The sequence below is a fragment of the Platalea leucorodia genome, assembly GCF_965183815.1.
Source record: "Platalea leucorodia genome assembly, chromosome: 1".
NCBI classification, from domain to species: domain Eukaryota; kingdom Metazoa; phylum Chordata; class Aves; order Pelecaniformes; family Threskiornithidae; genus Platalea; species Platalea leucorodia.
In genome coordinates, this window is record NC_138823.1 from 98,046,155 (window position 1) to 98,061,431 (window position 15,277).

At 43.4% G+C, this 15,277-nt stretch overlaps 1 protein-coding gene across 5 annotated transcripts in view; it reads right to left on the reverse strand.

Annotated features, from left to right (window-relative positions):
• LOC309594276 (transmembrane protein 14C-like) overlaps positions 1–15,277 on the reverse strand; it is a 28,757-nt gene that overhangs the window by 13,363 nt on the left and 117 nt on the right. The window contains exons 1-6 of one of the 5 annotated variants that reach the window (XR_014228999.1): positions 14,050–15,225; positions 13,745–13,828; positions 11,353–11,454; positions 7,611–7,698; positions 7,284–7,414; positions 4,029–6,406 (exon numbers count right to left, since the gene is read on the reverse strand). Coding sequence is in view for 2 of the 5 variants with exons in the window: in XM_082319816.1 (XP_082175942.1) it covers positions 7,357–7,414; positions 7,611–7,698; positions 11,353–11,454; positions 13,745–13,828; positions 14,050–14,308 (591 nt within the window). In the remaining 3 variants the exon portion in view is untranslated. Of the gene's footprint in view, positions 1–780; positions 889–1,451; positions 1,574–4,028; positions 6,407–6,828; positions 7,415–7,610; positions 7,699–11,352; positions 11,455–13,744; positions 13,829–14,049; positions 15,226–15,277 lie in introns of those variants that run through there. The other 4 variants (XR_014228998.1, XM_082319816.1, XM_082319817.1 and 1 more) reach the window with 4 other exon arrangements.

Consider the following 15,277-nt stretch of genomic DNA (forward strand, 5'->3'; position numbering starts at 1 on the left):
TAAATAGTTATCTCTTCTCTTTCCTGCTGTGTTTTTAACATGTGCACCACACCCTGTTTATGGTTGATAGGGAAGGATTTGAATGCTTTTAACATCCTCTTCTAGCAGGTCTTTTGCTCCGTCTTTACAGAGAATGCTGTCTAAAGCAAGCCGAGTGTCTATAGGTGACACCATACGGTTAACCCTCACATGCAAGAAATACTCTTGAGGCAAGTCCTGATCCTGAAGGGCATCCTGTGGGATATATTCTATGCATCAAATATGTCTAACAAAATCTATGGTTATTTTCTGCCTCCGTGCAACACACCATTCCCTAGAGAAGCTGGTATTCTGATGGCTGACAGCTAAGAGGAACGGGAATAATTGCAGGCTGCTGCCACCTCTGGCTCAGAAATGCCTTTTACCATTGACTATTGGGAATATTTGCTTGCTTGACAGTATGGGAACGGGATATACAGCAATAAATGTTATATTCACTGATAAATACCAAAAACATACATAAGTAAACAAAACGTTTTAAAAAAGTGTAAATAAAACTCCTGTGCATTCATGGTACTGTCTGTTGCTGTGCACATGCATGAATGTGTGTGTTGAATGCACACCTGCCTGTGAGAAGGATGCAGCTGAAGGTGGGTCTGTGTCGGTCAGGGACACTCTGTGCTGCCCGAGGAACTGGCTGCTAAACTACCTACCTGTCCTTCACATAAATAAATGAATTTATGTTAAAATAAATTTATATAGATGATATTTATAAGAGTAAGTTGAACAGAGAGTCCTTACTGTTTGGCAGGGATGCGACAGTAGTGGCATATGGAGGAGAAAACCCGGCGACAGCCCCTCAGCCGGTGTAAATGCTGCAGGGATGGCAGGGGAGGTAGCGCCTGGGAACTGAAGGTAGTGCTGGGTATAGGATAAATGCAATGCAAAGGGGAACATCTAGCACACTGCTAAACACCAGGGATATGTAACTACCCAGAGAAGCAGAAAGGTAATTTTCACAACAGTTTTATGGATTAGGATACTTTCAGAGGATTTTTGGGTTGTCACTCTGTGCCCATTTTCATGATTCTTGGGTTCTTACCCTCTATCACAAAAAAATTCCCCTGCCTCCAAGTTTAGGCTTCATTTTGGTTTTGAAAACAGAACTTAGGTAAGTAAATGGACCAACCTCACTCTCACCTCAGAATATTTTAGGTCTTGTCACAACCCCACAGAGCAAAGGGAATCTCAGTGGAGGGAAATTTCAGTCCAGAATTTAAAAGCCTTTACTTTGCTCCTGCTGCTGTTCATCTATTCTCTCTCCTCCTGTTGTGTATTTTTCTGCCCTGCTGGCTGTGGTGCTGCATACTAATAGAGCAATACTTGGCCCACCCCCAGAGGAAGTTGCGCGCAGGTTTATTGGGGGACAGAGGAGCGAGAAGGAATTTCAGCGCATCCAATAACTCTCCTACCGATGGGCTGCCTTCAGGGAACAGCAGATAGTTTGATTCCATCCATTTCCTACTGTTATACCGCTGCCGAAAGAGCATGACCTCCAAAGAAACGTATCCAGCATCCTCTCCCTGATTATATACTGCAACAGCCGACAAAACTGTAATGTTTATGTGTTTCTTAAAAGCGCTTGAAGAAAGAGACCCGTCTTGCTAAATCCCCTCCGCTCGTGATTCAGGCTGACTGCCTGCTGATTTTGCTTCTTGCTGTGAACACACAGGTGAGAAAGGCTGGGCTGATCTGCCAACACAGCGAGGAAGCGATTTCCTTCAGGGTGCAGGAAGAGCGGCAGGAGGTTTTTATTTTCCTTCATGCGATTACTATCAGCTCCTGAGCAGCGCTAGTTTGGGATTGCGTAGTATGCTTGGCGAGAGAAGCCTTTTGCCCCACGACCATTTCTTTTCATTCCTCAGAGCAGTGCAAAGGTAATGAAGCAGCAGACGCTCCTATTCAGCTGAGCGAGCACAGGGACGTATTTGGTGTTCCAGGCCAGGTAACTACAAGTGGGTAACCCCCAGATTAGAAGTAGGTAAGCACTGTTATTTACCCTTGCCTCCATCTCTCGGGGCGGGGTGTCTTTCTCCCCCGGCGGCCGGCTTGACGGGGCCGAGCGGCGGCCGCATCGCAGCGGCGCTGCCGCCCTCTTTCGGCCCTGCGCGCCGCGGGGCCCCGCCAAACCCCCGCCCCGGCCGCCGCGCCGGCGGCCGCCAACAGGCACACGGGGGCGGGGGGGGAGAAAACAAGGGAAAAGGAAAAAAGGGAAAAAAAAGGGAAAAAAAAGGGGGAAAAAGGGGGGAAAAAGGGGGAAAAAAGGGGGGGGGAAAGGGGGGAAAAAAGGGGGGGAAAAAGGGGGGGAAAAGGGGGGAAAAAAGGGGGAAAGGGGGAAAGGGGGAAAGGGAAGGGAAGGGAAGGGAAGGGAAGGGAAGGGAAGGGAAGGGAAGGGAAGGGAAGGGAAGGGAAGGGAAGGGAAGGGAAGGGAAGGGAAGGGAAGGGAAGGGAAGGGAAGGGAAGGGAAGGGAAGGGAAGGGAAGGGAGAAAAAAAGAAAAGAAAAGAAAAGAAAAGAAAAGAAAAGAAAAGAAAAGAAAAGAAAAGAAAAGAAAAGAAAAGAAAAGAAAAGAAGGAAAAGAAAAAGGAAAAAGGAAAAAGGAAAAAGGAAAAAGGGAAAAGGAAAAAGGGAAAAGGAAAAAGGGAAAAGGAAAAAGGAAAAAAGGAAAAGGAAGAAAAGAAGGAAAAAGAAAAAAAAAAAAAGGAAAAAAGAGAGAGTTCTTTGCTGAGGGGGTGGTCAAGCACTGTAACAAGCTCCCGGGGGAGCGGTCATGGCCCCAAGCCTGTCGGCATTCAATAAGCATTTGTACAACGCTGTTAGATCTATGTTTCACTTCCAGACTGCCCTGTGCGGAGTCAGGAGTTGGACTCGATGATCCGCGTGGGTCCCTTCCAACTCAGGATATTCTATGATTCTAAGTATTAGTACTAAAACTCAATTCAACTTAGCTGCATTACTGGCAGGAGAGGATCTCAAAATACTGTGCAAACGCTAATGTTTAATGAAATGATAGAAGGGAAATGGACATTTGTCCTACCGTAATTTTTCTCACTAGGTATTTCATTTTTAAAAGAGCATCAAATTAAAACAAGGACAGACTGTATTAGCTACCAGCAATAAAACAGTATCAGACCTACCAATTCTTGCTTCTGGGGCGGGGAACGCGTTATGCCACGCACTGTATAAGACAGCAATGTAGAAGACAGACGGGGAAGGGATACAGAAAACATTATCTCCATTTCACAGGTTCAGAAGAGAGGCAGAAGGAGACTAAAAGGAACACCACCCAAAGTCACTTGTGCGCTGGACTGAGCTGGGGATACGGCACTAAACCATAGGCATTTTGATCTGCTCCAGCGTGGCATTTCAAGAAAGCAGGAGAGGAGATGCGTGCAGACGTCTCCGCGCCATTATTCACGCAGCATTTTGCCATTTTCACTTGCAGGGATTCCAGAGGAACAAAGACTTTCCTCTTTCTGTCATTACTGCCTGGAGGATCTCCTGACCTTTTTTTCCCCTCCCATTTTTCCAGGTGACTAAATTGTGCAGTCAGAAAGCATGACTATAATGCCAAGAAGCCAGCAATTTTAACACCACAAAAGGATAATTGCATAATACTTCAGGCCATTTTAGTTTCAGCGCGGACTGACCCTGAGCCGGGGATGACAGAGCGCCAGCAGCTCCCAGCACAATGACTGACAGAACTGGGACATGGCAAATTGCACTTTCGAAGCCCGCAGCAGAACAAGAGCTAGGGGATACGCTTTGCATTAAAAGCAGTCATGTACTGTATTCTCAGAACAAGGATAAAGTAGGGCAGCCCATGACTACCTCCCTTCTAAACCATTTCACTTGAAACATTTTCCATCCTCCTCTCATTCTCCTCCTTCGCCGGCCTGTGAAAGACAGGCGTCTGTACTACCAGTGTGACGTTACTTATATTCTTACACTATACTACAAACTTGTACTAAATTAAAGAGATTTTGCTACCTGTGAATGTCACATTAATTGAAAGAACAGTGCGCGACATCTATCCATGGGTGCGTATAAAGACTGCTTTTCCTCCCCTCAGCTCAACACTGCAACTGAGCCTCAGTATGTTATTGCTGTAGTGGAGGTCTCGGTGTTGCACCTGTAAAGAATAAGGGACAATCGAGGCACCCAAGTGTACTGGATTTTGACACCCCCCCGCCCCCCAAATCTTTGCTCGCACCTCCACTAACTGGGTGGTTTGTGACATCCCCGGCCTGTGCGTGCCTGGTGCTGCCCCAGTGCGAGCAACTGGAAGGCCACAAGTAAGAATCCTGAACGGTAAACCACCTAGGGTTAGCCAAAAGTAAACGTCTAGCACAGGTGAGATTTAGGTTGTCCCATGGATTTTCCACCTGGGCAGAAGGCAACCTTGGTTCCATTTCTCAGCTTCAGGACTGTTTCTGTATTTTTGCCCGTTACTATTTAGCTTTAAAAGATGACCAAAAAAACCCAGTTGCTCCTGTTCCCACAGGTCCCAGGAACTTTGTGCTCTCTTCTCTGCTGCGGCGTGGCTTCCCCAGGCAATATCCCCCCGCTCCGTGGGACACCCCAGGGCCTGAGGCACAGAGCCCTCTCCTGTGAAGGGAGCTTGAACTCACCCGGAGCGGGAATGGAAGGGAGCCAAACATCTCCCGTTTTCCAGGACTTACAGTAACCCACTGCTATTGCAAAGAGAGGCACGCTGACACCCCCCCTTATTGCCACCCAGCTTCCACCAGGCACTGTGGATGGGACAGCAACACGTGGAATAGAGGGCCTGCGTCTTCGCTCTGGGAAATGAGGGTTTGCTAACCCAAACTCTCTTCTTCTGTCGTTACTATAATGTATTTGAGTTCTGGAGGCATGATTAAACTCTGCGTTGTCGAATCCTAGTGACCCGGTCTGTGTACTCTAAAACTCGTTTCCTGTTCCTGTGCTTCGTTAAAAAAACTGTACTCATTTCAGCTCATGCTGACAGCTGATACCATAAGTAATATTAAACTAACATTTTTGTTTTCAGAGTGTGCTTTGAACAGAGTAGCCTAAATTTAAGAATTATTTTAACAGTTCATTTCCTAAAAATAAATAACTAAATCACTCTTTCCAACCATTACATCCATATACAAGCTGAGTCACAGCGTAAAGTTTCACTGAAGCCATGGCATGGCCGCAGTGAATTCAATGCAAAAGTAACAATTTCAATTTACACAGAGACCACCCTCAGTGGAAAAAAAAACACCAAAACCTACACAATAAAATAGGAGAGAAAACTTGTAGGATTATCTAACAATCAGCCTCAAAGCACAGGCAGCCTGGAGAAAGGATATTAAATGTCTTTAATTCTTGAATGGCTCTAGAAAATTCTATTAGCAGGAATGGAATTTTCTATTCAATTACATAGGACAATTTAAAATATATAAAGGTAATTACAAAACTTCTGTTGGATTTTGCTTACAGCATGGTCAAAAGAGACTATGATTGAACTGAGACTAGAATTTCAGACATGCTTTTACATGTTTTTAGTGTTGCTCCCTGCAGATCCATCCTCGACAGATCAGGTTATTTACGGATTAAGTGCCTGAAAACAAGCGAGGTTACAATACGAAATATGTTCAAAAACCTGGAATTAGTTTTGTAACTTTTGCTAAGAGAATTAGTAACACACAGCCCAATTGGCCCAACATCTATGGATCTGCTTGTAATTACTACTTTCAACTATGACAACTTTCAATCTACTACCATATGTGTTTCCATTGATTCACGACAACAGAAACGCCACTCTGGCTCGATAGTGTGAAATGCCATTTTCGGAACAGGAAATACAAGCTTTAAAGTGACCAATGAAATGAAGCAATTATGCCGTTTAATATTTGCTTTATGCACTTTGAGAGAATTGTTACAAATTCCTTTAAGCACTACAAAACGGGAAGTACTGTGCATAAGATGTAAGTTAATTTAAACCTGCTTTGCCATAATTATGTTATGCAGTTGACAAAGCTTTGATATAATCAATGGTATAGAGGTCCCAAAGTAAAATCTTAAATAGTCACTAGATAAAATATCACTTTAAAATATGAGTTACACACGGTAAGAATCCTAGTGTATCAATAATCATATATCACTAAAGAGTAAGTTGATAAAGAATTTTCTTTTATACCTTTCTTGCCTCTCCCTTCCATCACAGTGCTAATCCTCTGTTAGCTGTGCCTGCACTAATCAAGCCGGGAGACTGAGTGTTGGAGAAGCAATCAAGATTGGAGTGTCAATAAAGGCACCAGATGCCACTCATGCCTCTTCCACACTTCAGTCCTCAGGCACCACAGCAGAACCAGGAACTCTCCTGACTCCAAGGTCTCCTAGTAAAGGCAGATTTGAAGAGGTGCAGCCACTTTCTTAAGAGATAAAATAAAATGCTGATACATTCTATTGTCAAATAAGCCTGTAAGATCAGAATTACATAGTGTTAATGTTAAGCTACTTTATTCTGGTTATGCGGTCCTTTGGACAGATCATATTCAACTGCTCATTTAGGCTAGCACAGCTCTCGCTTAATTAATCCACAGAGTAAGTTCCTCTCCAACAACTGCTCTAATGCAGTGTTAATGAAGGCCTCGAATTTAATCTTCTGCCCCTCCATTTAAAAAGTGATTTTTAAATATAATTGAAAGACAGCATTTGGGTAACCGTCCACTGGAAAGACTTCCACTGAGAAGAAAACAAGAAGGTAAAAAAAACTCCAAACCCCTGCCCCATACACACAGAAAGGATACAAAAAAAGTTTTGTAACAGATTTTACTTGTAGAAAAGCAACATTTTAGCATCATTTCACAACAAAAAGGTAAGATCTGTTTGGTGTTATACAGACATGGTGTATCAACTCAGAGTGCAGCAGGTAAAGCATGTTGTAATACTCAGTATGAAAGGTATGAGATAAACTGTTGTATTTAGCCAGTTACTCCTGGTGCCTCTTTGTGGATACTTTCTTAATTACAGGTCCTCTCTGCTTCGTACATGTCAGCAGTATATTTTGGAATATAAAAACTGGAAGTGTGAAAATACACTGAAATGTGTCTGGAAAAATCAACCGAGGACCAATTTCTCACTACATGGTAACAGCGCTACTAGATCATTGAAGCAAATGGCACCTTGTATGTGAACTACCTGTCCCATCATTCTACTCCCCTTTATATAAAAAAGGAAAAAAATTTGTCTTGATATAGAAAATTGTTCCACCTTCTTGCTTCTGCATTCATGCAACTTCATTATCACGTTTCCTCATCCAGATATTAAACTGTAACATGAACAGTTACTTATCATGGGGCTTTTCCAACATCTTCAGTGCTAATCTTCCAACCATTAGCAAACTGTATATGGGGAAAAACACAGAATTAAACAATAAGAATAATTTGTCAACTCATTTTCAAATACTTCCCATGTAACTGGTGCATAGAAACAAAAAAGATATACACAAAATACGATTCATTCTATCTCAGTTTAAGTAAGCAAATAATAAATCACAGATAAGAGGTTAAAAAAAAAAAAAAGTATATTGTGTTGTACCTGACACCAGCAATTAGCCCTGCAGGCATGAATTTTCCAGAGTTATAAAATCTTGTTCCCATGACGGCAGTCAGTGTTCCAGATGTAACTTAAATGAGAGATTATACAGTCCAGTCAGCAGAGATGCGTGTGTGAGTGAGGTGCTACAATTCAAAACTAATAGAACAGAGAGAAGTAGTAGCATCAAGTAAAAAGTGAAACAGGGTTATTTCATGTGATAGACTAAAAGAGTCAACAAATTGTGTAAACTTTGGAATGCCTCAGTATGTGAACAGTAAATATTCTAAATCAAGTTCTAGCAGACAGTGACAGTGCACTCCATGTGCTTCTGCACACACTGTCCTCAAATTTCTTCGTCAAAATGTTCTTCTTTGGAGACTGGAAAAAATCCATGCTACACTGCTCTGGCACTCACTCCTTCCCTGTGCACAGGCAAATCACTAAACCTGTGCACATAATTCCCCCACTTCTCGTAAAAGGGAGACAGCATTTTCATGTCTAACTTGTAGTAACGTTCTGAGAATTAACTCATTTATATTTGGAAAAGACTTTGGAAGGGAAGTGTGCTAAGTGCTAAGCATTACCAATCCATTTCAGCCCTTCACCACCTGCCACTAAGATCACAGAGTTAAAGCTATCGACCCTGACCACTTGACATAGAGACAGGAGCCAAGTAGTTTCACTGAGCCAGTAAAATAGGAAGGGCAATCCCTGGAACGCTGTATCTCACAAAAAGATGGAATACCAAGAAAACTATACAGAAAACATACTGATTAAATCCTTAGCATGCATCTGCTACCCAGTGGTAACATCTACACATTAACATGTTGTTCCAACCACTCTTATTTTCTACCATCGCTTCTATGTGATAGAGCTGGGTCCTGCAGGTCCTTCAATCCCAGCCATGGCATCCTTCCTCCCTACCACCACCCTAAATATTGTCCTTGACATCTAACAGTCTCATATAAGTAGATATGTAAGAGACTGGAACCACAGTCTAATACACAAGAAAGAACTAAAATACTTCAGTATTCAAATACCTCAGGCTCTAATCAGTAGCCAGTCTTCAAAATATGCATGCCTCATTAAATGTAATTTTGTCTAAGACAGCAGTACAACACACCTTCTCCAAAAACTGTAAAGCATGAAAAGGAGGAGGAAAAGACTCCATATGCTACTGAATTATATACTGAAATGTATGTCTTTTGCATTTGGGAAAATACTTTGTCTCACTCCTGTTAAGCTTGCTGTATCTGCAGTTTATTCCAGTTATTTAGGCTTGGCCATGCACAGCTTTTGACCTATCCAGTAGATGGTAAAGTGGACTGCACTGTGGACAATGCTGAAGTGGAGAGAAATGCTGGGCCTTCCCCTTTCACGTCTGACTTTCACGTACCAAAGAGCTAGATGCTATGTCACCACTTCAGTGAACAAATTCTATAGTCAGTGGCAGCTCTTTAAGCACTGACTAAGCAGTGACTCTCTGCAGTTAGCTTCTCAAAGTCAGGGAGAAAGGGAGCTCCAGTTCTGAGAAGAAGGAAGAAACTGCATTACTGAAGCTTGTTTCTCTGTTAAGTCTCCCCAGGAGTGCAACAACTTTGTAATTCCACATATTTGTCATTGTCCTGGTTTCAGCTGGGATAGAGGTAACGGTGTGGGGCTGTGTTTTGGGTTTAGGTTGAGAACAATGTCGATGATACACTGATGCTTTGGTTCTTGCTAAGTAGTGCTAAGCTGTCTCTAAATAGGTGCTAAGTGGCGCTCACACTGGTCAAGGACTCTTCAGCTTCCCCTGCTCTGCCGGGGGCACAAGAAGCTGGGAGGGGGCACAGCCAGGGGGAGTGCTGGCCCAGACTGGCCCAAGGGCTATTCCATACCATATGACGTCATGCTCAGTATATATAAGCTGGGGGAAGAAGGAGGAAGGGGGGACATTGGGCATGATGGCGTTTGTCTTCCCAAGTAACCGTTACGTGTGATGGAGCCCTGCTTTCCTGGAGATGGCTGAACACCTGCCTGCCGCTGGGAAGTAGTGAATGAATTCCTTGTTTTGCTTTGTTTGCGTGCATGGTTTTTGCTTTGCCTGTTTAACTGTTCTAATTTATTTTACTTCAATTATTAAACTGTTCTTATCTCAACCCATGAGTTTTCTCCCTTTACCCTTCTGATTCTCCCCCCATCCCACTGGTGGGGAGTGAGCGAGCGGCTGCGTGGTGCTTAGTTGCTGGCTGGGGTTAAACCACGACAGTCATATATAGAAATAAGCCAATCACAGTCTCTGCCATTTTCAGTGATAACAAAATAACCTGCTAGGGGTATGGGCAGTCTGCAGGGGAATCACGCTTCCTGAAATGCTCTAGCCTCCTGCAGGATGCTGAAAGTAGGATCCAGCCAAAAAGTGGACACAGAGGTCAGGCATCCATTTAGTAGCACTTCCCTTGCACTACAATCCTTCAAACACGCCAGTAGGAGACTAGTGAATGGTGGCAGCCACTAATTCAGCTGAGCCTGGGGACTGAAAAATAGCTAGTGCTAGAGGACTGTCATGCACTGATGTCTTCTACAGATCAGGAGAAGAGAGGATACTACTAACACAGATACTGGCCAAAGGATTACACAAAACACATGCTCAAAAGTATCTGAGATACAGCAGCCTAACAAGTGTCAGGCATCAAGTTGCGCCAGGGGAAGTTTAGGTTGGATATTAGGAAAAACTTCACCGAAAGGGTAGTCAGGCACTGGCACAGGCTGCCCAGGGAAGTGGTTGAGTCTCCATCCCTGGAGGTATTTAAAAGACGGGTAGATGTGGTGCTTAGGGACATGGTTTAGTGGTGGACTTGGCAGTGATAGGTTAACGGTTGGACTCAATGATCTTAAGGGGCTTTTCCAACCTTAACGATTCTATGATTCTATCAGCTGAGCTGCAGGAATTATCTACATACATTTTCTCAGCCCACTTCAATCGCAAGGTACCCTAACTTATTAGTGAATGCGAAAAGTTCAAGTCATGTTATTTGGCAACCGGCATGAGCTTTAGGCACGCACAGGTTAAAGTGATAGGTGCTAACCATTCTAACTTGATCTCAACCCTTAGCTCTATATGGTAAATGGTAGAAAGACAAAAATTGCATTTTGGAGATTCACACCATACTACATAAAAGTTTTTAAACACAAAATGCTTATTTGATTTTTTTTTTTTGCTGAAGGATGTGAAATAATGGTATTTGGTTTTATTATTTTTTTAAACCATGTAAATTTCACTTTATCCTAGCACACATTTTCCTTCACAACCTGCAGGTTTTTTTATGTTCAGAAGACAAACCCTAATAATAAATAACACATATTTTCCTCTTCTGTTGTAGAAAAGGAACAAAAATATAAGTTTGAACTATCACTCACAGCGCTTTCTACTTCTTGCAAAAGGGATGCAGGAACGTAGTGAGAAATCACTGAGCAAGACACACCAAGACAAGCAGTTTTTAGTATGCATTCTCAAGACATTCTTTAAAAAAAAAAAAAAAAAATTAAGTAATGCTAACAGTTCGCATTCCAGGGAGAGCAGTGGAGTTTGGCCACTAATGGAGATTTTTCACGAAAATACAAGTTTAAAGATTGGATTGAAACTAGATTTATAACACCATCAGTTTAACTCTTCTGCAAAGACTTTTAGGTACTCATTTTAAGTATTGAGTTCTTCTAGGGTAAATATAATACCTTCTAATTAAAATTTTAAACGACTTACTCAGAGAAATCCAAACGTTATTTGGATTCTGTGAGAGCTGATAGGCACCCAGTCCAGCCAAACTCCCAAAGAAAAGGCCAGCAGCTAGCGACGGGACACTACCTGATAAGTAAAAGATAATGCACTTATTAGAAGCTCAGAAAAAAACCCTTGCTCATCAGCTTATCTGTTTGTAAACACCAACAATAACAAAAAAGATGGGCATTCATTGTTATAAAGCAGATTAGAGAGGGTTTTTTTTTCTTTTACGATATTAAGACCATGCTGATCTGCACCAAGAAAAACATTCAAATACTCTTGCATAAGATACAAATAGCATTAGTATTTAATTCTTTAACAGCAAAGCCATTAATATATTTATTATGGAAAGAATAGTGAGAAAAGCAAAAGAATTGGTGTTTTCTTTGTTCAAATTGAAGCATGTTCTTTCAACACAGTAATATCAGAATTTCTTGAGAGGCAGTAAAGTAGATGGGTTAGATAGTAAGGGTTTAAGATCAGAAAAAGGACACGTGAACTGAACTGGGAAGGAGGGCATTCAGACAAATAAAAAGTTGCTGAAGAAGAGCACGGAGTTGAATAAGAGAGGTCATATCTTTTAAGTACACCCGAGATCTGATCCAAAGGTAACTGCAGACTTTGGAAGAAGGCTCCCTGGACTCACCTAAACTTTGCATCAAGTCCTCAGTATAAATGATAATCCCAAATTACCAGAAGATAAAGGATACCATATCCAAATTGGTGATTTATAGGTTACATCAAGTAATGAAGTGGCATGACCACTGTGAGTGGTGAACGCCCTCAATAAGGTTAATGGAGAATTCAGGACTTAATGCTACTGAGGGTGGTTCTTTATATATTCCATTTTTCAGGCCACCTTTAAAGAACTCAAGATTGCAAAGCTAAGCTGATAATGATCAATGTTAGAGGAGGATCACATATTGCTACCAGAAAGTAGTCATTTCTCAGTCATCAACAAGGCAGCTGTAACATTGCTTCAGATCCTGCTTTTGGTATAAAAAGCAAGAGATAAAGATGATACAAAGTACCAGATATTCTTGTACACGTGCAAGGAAAAGATGCACACTCTACTAAGTGGTTGCTCTGGATAGTATACAGTTTGGCAACTGACATGTGGTAAATACAATTTTTTGCACAAGCCTGGAAGCCCACAAATGGCCTTGAATTTTACCTCAAGGCAGCTATTGACACAAACACTTACTAGGACAACTACACCACCTCTGGCTCAGGAAGTTCCTGAGTCTCAAAACACTGGAACCCAGAGAACTTACTAATTGAAGAGAGAAAATCAATCAATCACTCCATCACTCTTTGCTTGCCCTGTTCTCATATGCTTCCCAAGGCAGCTACTGCTGACCACCATCTGCGTGGGTAAATAGACCTGGTTGTAAAAGAACAGATCACCATCTTAGCTCTATGGATGAAAATTCCATTTTCTTTTGGTTTCTCCAAGTTATTAGTCGTGATATGATAGCTGTTTTTTTTTCTCCCTGCAAGTCACCATACACACCTACCATTTCATAATGGCCTCAGAAATACAGATGCAATTAGTTACTTAAGTTCTCAGTATTGTTCCTCCTGCCCTAAACTCCACTCAAATCCCAAAGGATAAATCAAGCCATCAAGAAAGCAAACTAGAACAGGCATTAGAATCTATGTAGTCAAACGCACTGGTAAGACTCTTGCTGACTTCAGCAATGCACCTTCATCACAAACGCTAAGATGGCTTAGGGATTTTCGAAGCTGAAAGAGACAGTACTGCAGCAGGGATGGATCCACAGTTCTGTCTGGAGACGGGCAAACTCAGAAAGAGGTCAGGAAACGAAAGCAGTAGGTCAGAGGGTAAACTTCTGATGCAGAGCCCAGAAAAGGAACAAGCTTAAGGACTGATTTGCATTGTTCAGCTCTACTTGGAGAAAGGATCCTTCTTAAAACTCTCTGCAGCTTGCAGTATACTGTTACAATCAAACATTAAAACGAGAATAAATCTCTAATGAGAAAGAAAGGTGATTTATGTCATTGAAGATACAGAACGTTTATAAAATGCTCATATTTAAAACAGTAGGAAAAAAGCCTTTCTGAAGCAAACTTATGTCAGTTCACTCAAACAGCACAAAGCAGAGGCAGGATACCAGCATCCACCAGAAAGCAGACTGTAGACTTATCAGCCCAAAGCACCAGCTCAACCCAAAAAGCACCACACCCCAACAGCAGCAAGTTAGCAGCACATGGCACAAACCGATAAGCTTTACATCTGCGGGAACTTCGAGATAGGAGGTTTTCGTAAAAAGCCGCCCAGCTCACACAAAGTTATTGGGGGGCGGGAGGGCGGGGTGGGTGAAGGAGATACAAGCACCTTCCCGCTCCGTACCTGCTTTTGCATAGCCGATGAGCCCTCCTGATGCCACCAGGGCGGCGTAGCCAAAGCCGAGCCAGTCCACCACCATGCTGAAAACTGGAAGAAAAATTGGTGTAAGCATCTGTATCTCTTAAATTTTTTAGGGAAAAAAACAACCAAACAGCATTTTGCCGCGGGGGGCTTTCCAACGAGCAAGGCCTGCCGAAAGCTCAAGCCCTAACGAGTCCAAGAGCCGAAAAGCGATTTGTTGGGAATGCAGCCCTGGGGGCGGCCGTGGGGGTCAGCCCCCCCGCAGAGGAGAGGCGGGCAGCCCTCACCTGCCCGGCGGCCCCGCTCCACAGCGGCCCGGGGCGGAGCAGGCTGCGGAAGGGGAGGTGAAGGAGCAACGCACCGCCCAAAGCCTCCCTTTTCCGGCTCATCGGAGGGGAAAAAAAAAACCCAAACCCAAACAAACCAACCCCCCAACAGGCAAGGTGGGGTGCGTCCCCCAGCCCGGGGCTGCGGAGGAGAAAGCGTTGGTGCCTTCCCACCCACCTGGAGAGCGGCGGGTAACCCCCGGCCCCGGCGGGGGCGCATCGGGGATGCCCGAGCAAGCCCGGGTGCCTACAAATGAGGAGAGAGTTCAGTGCAGACGGGGTTTTGTGGTGCTTGGTTAAGTGAGGGGCAAAGCTCCCCCAGAACTGCATTCCCGTGCACCCTGTCCACCCTGGCCCTCTCCCAGAAGTGGGGGTTTGTGGTACAGCTGAGAATCTGGGGGTGGTTTTTGGTGTGGCATGAGCTACAGCTCTGGGCAGCCTACGGGCTGCTGCTAGCTTTGGTGAGCAATTTCAGTATAGCCCTTGTATGGAAGGTGTAGAGGATTTCTATAATCTTCAAATTACAAGCACAGCTAGTGCAACAGAAAAAGGAGTCTTCTGCTGTAGAAGTTATGCAACAGTGGGAGATAGAAAACATCTTGTAAGGAAAATGTTTTGCATTTTTTTTAATCTGGAAAAAATGTAGAGAGATGTTTATAACTGCCCACAAAGATAAACTCTTTCTTTTTTCAAGTGCTGAGACTGGCTTTCTTCATATAAATGGTGCTGCATGATTTATTCCAGTTAGCTGTGCACCTACCTCCCATGGACATTTAACCATAAAAAAAAGAAAAAGCACTCTTCCAGCCAGGTCCCTGAGCTGAGGAGCTTCAGTTCATCTTCCTAACAGTAGGCACAAAACATGAGAGGCCTGCGCTTTCTGCAAAATGCAGCTTTCTCCAGCTGCACTTCAAATTTTCATCTTTATGAATTAGCCTAATGGTCGGAAAGTGGAGAGCACTTTAATTCCCTTGTTGGCCTAAGTGGTTTAGAGATCTCCCATCTCTCTGAAAAGTGCCACAACCAGCACAGATCTAAGCTATGCTGGATGGGGTTCCCTTCTCTGTTCAAGCTGTGTAATAGCTATGAGGTTCAAATTTCACCGGGCTCTGCTTTGTGATCCAGCACTGGGGTTCCCCAAGAGGGAAGCAGGAAAACTGGAAGAAATCCACAGCCGCTGGAGCTGCTG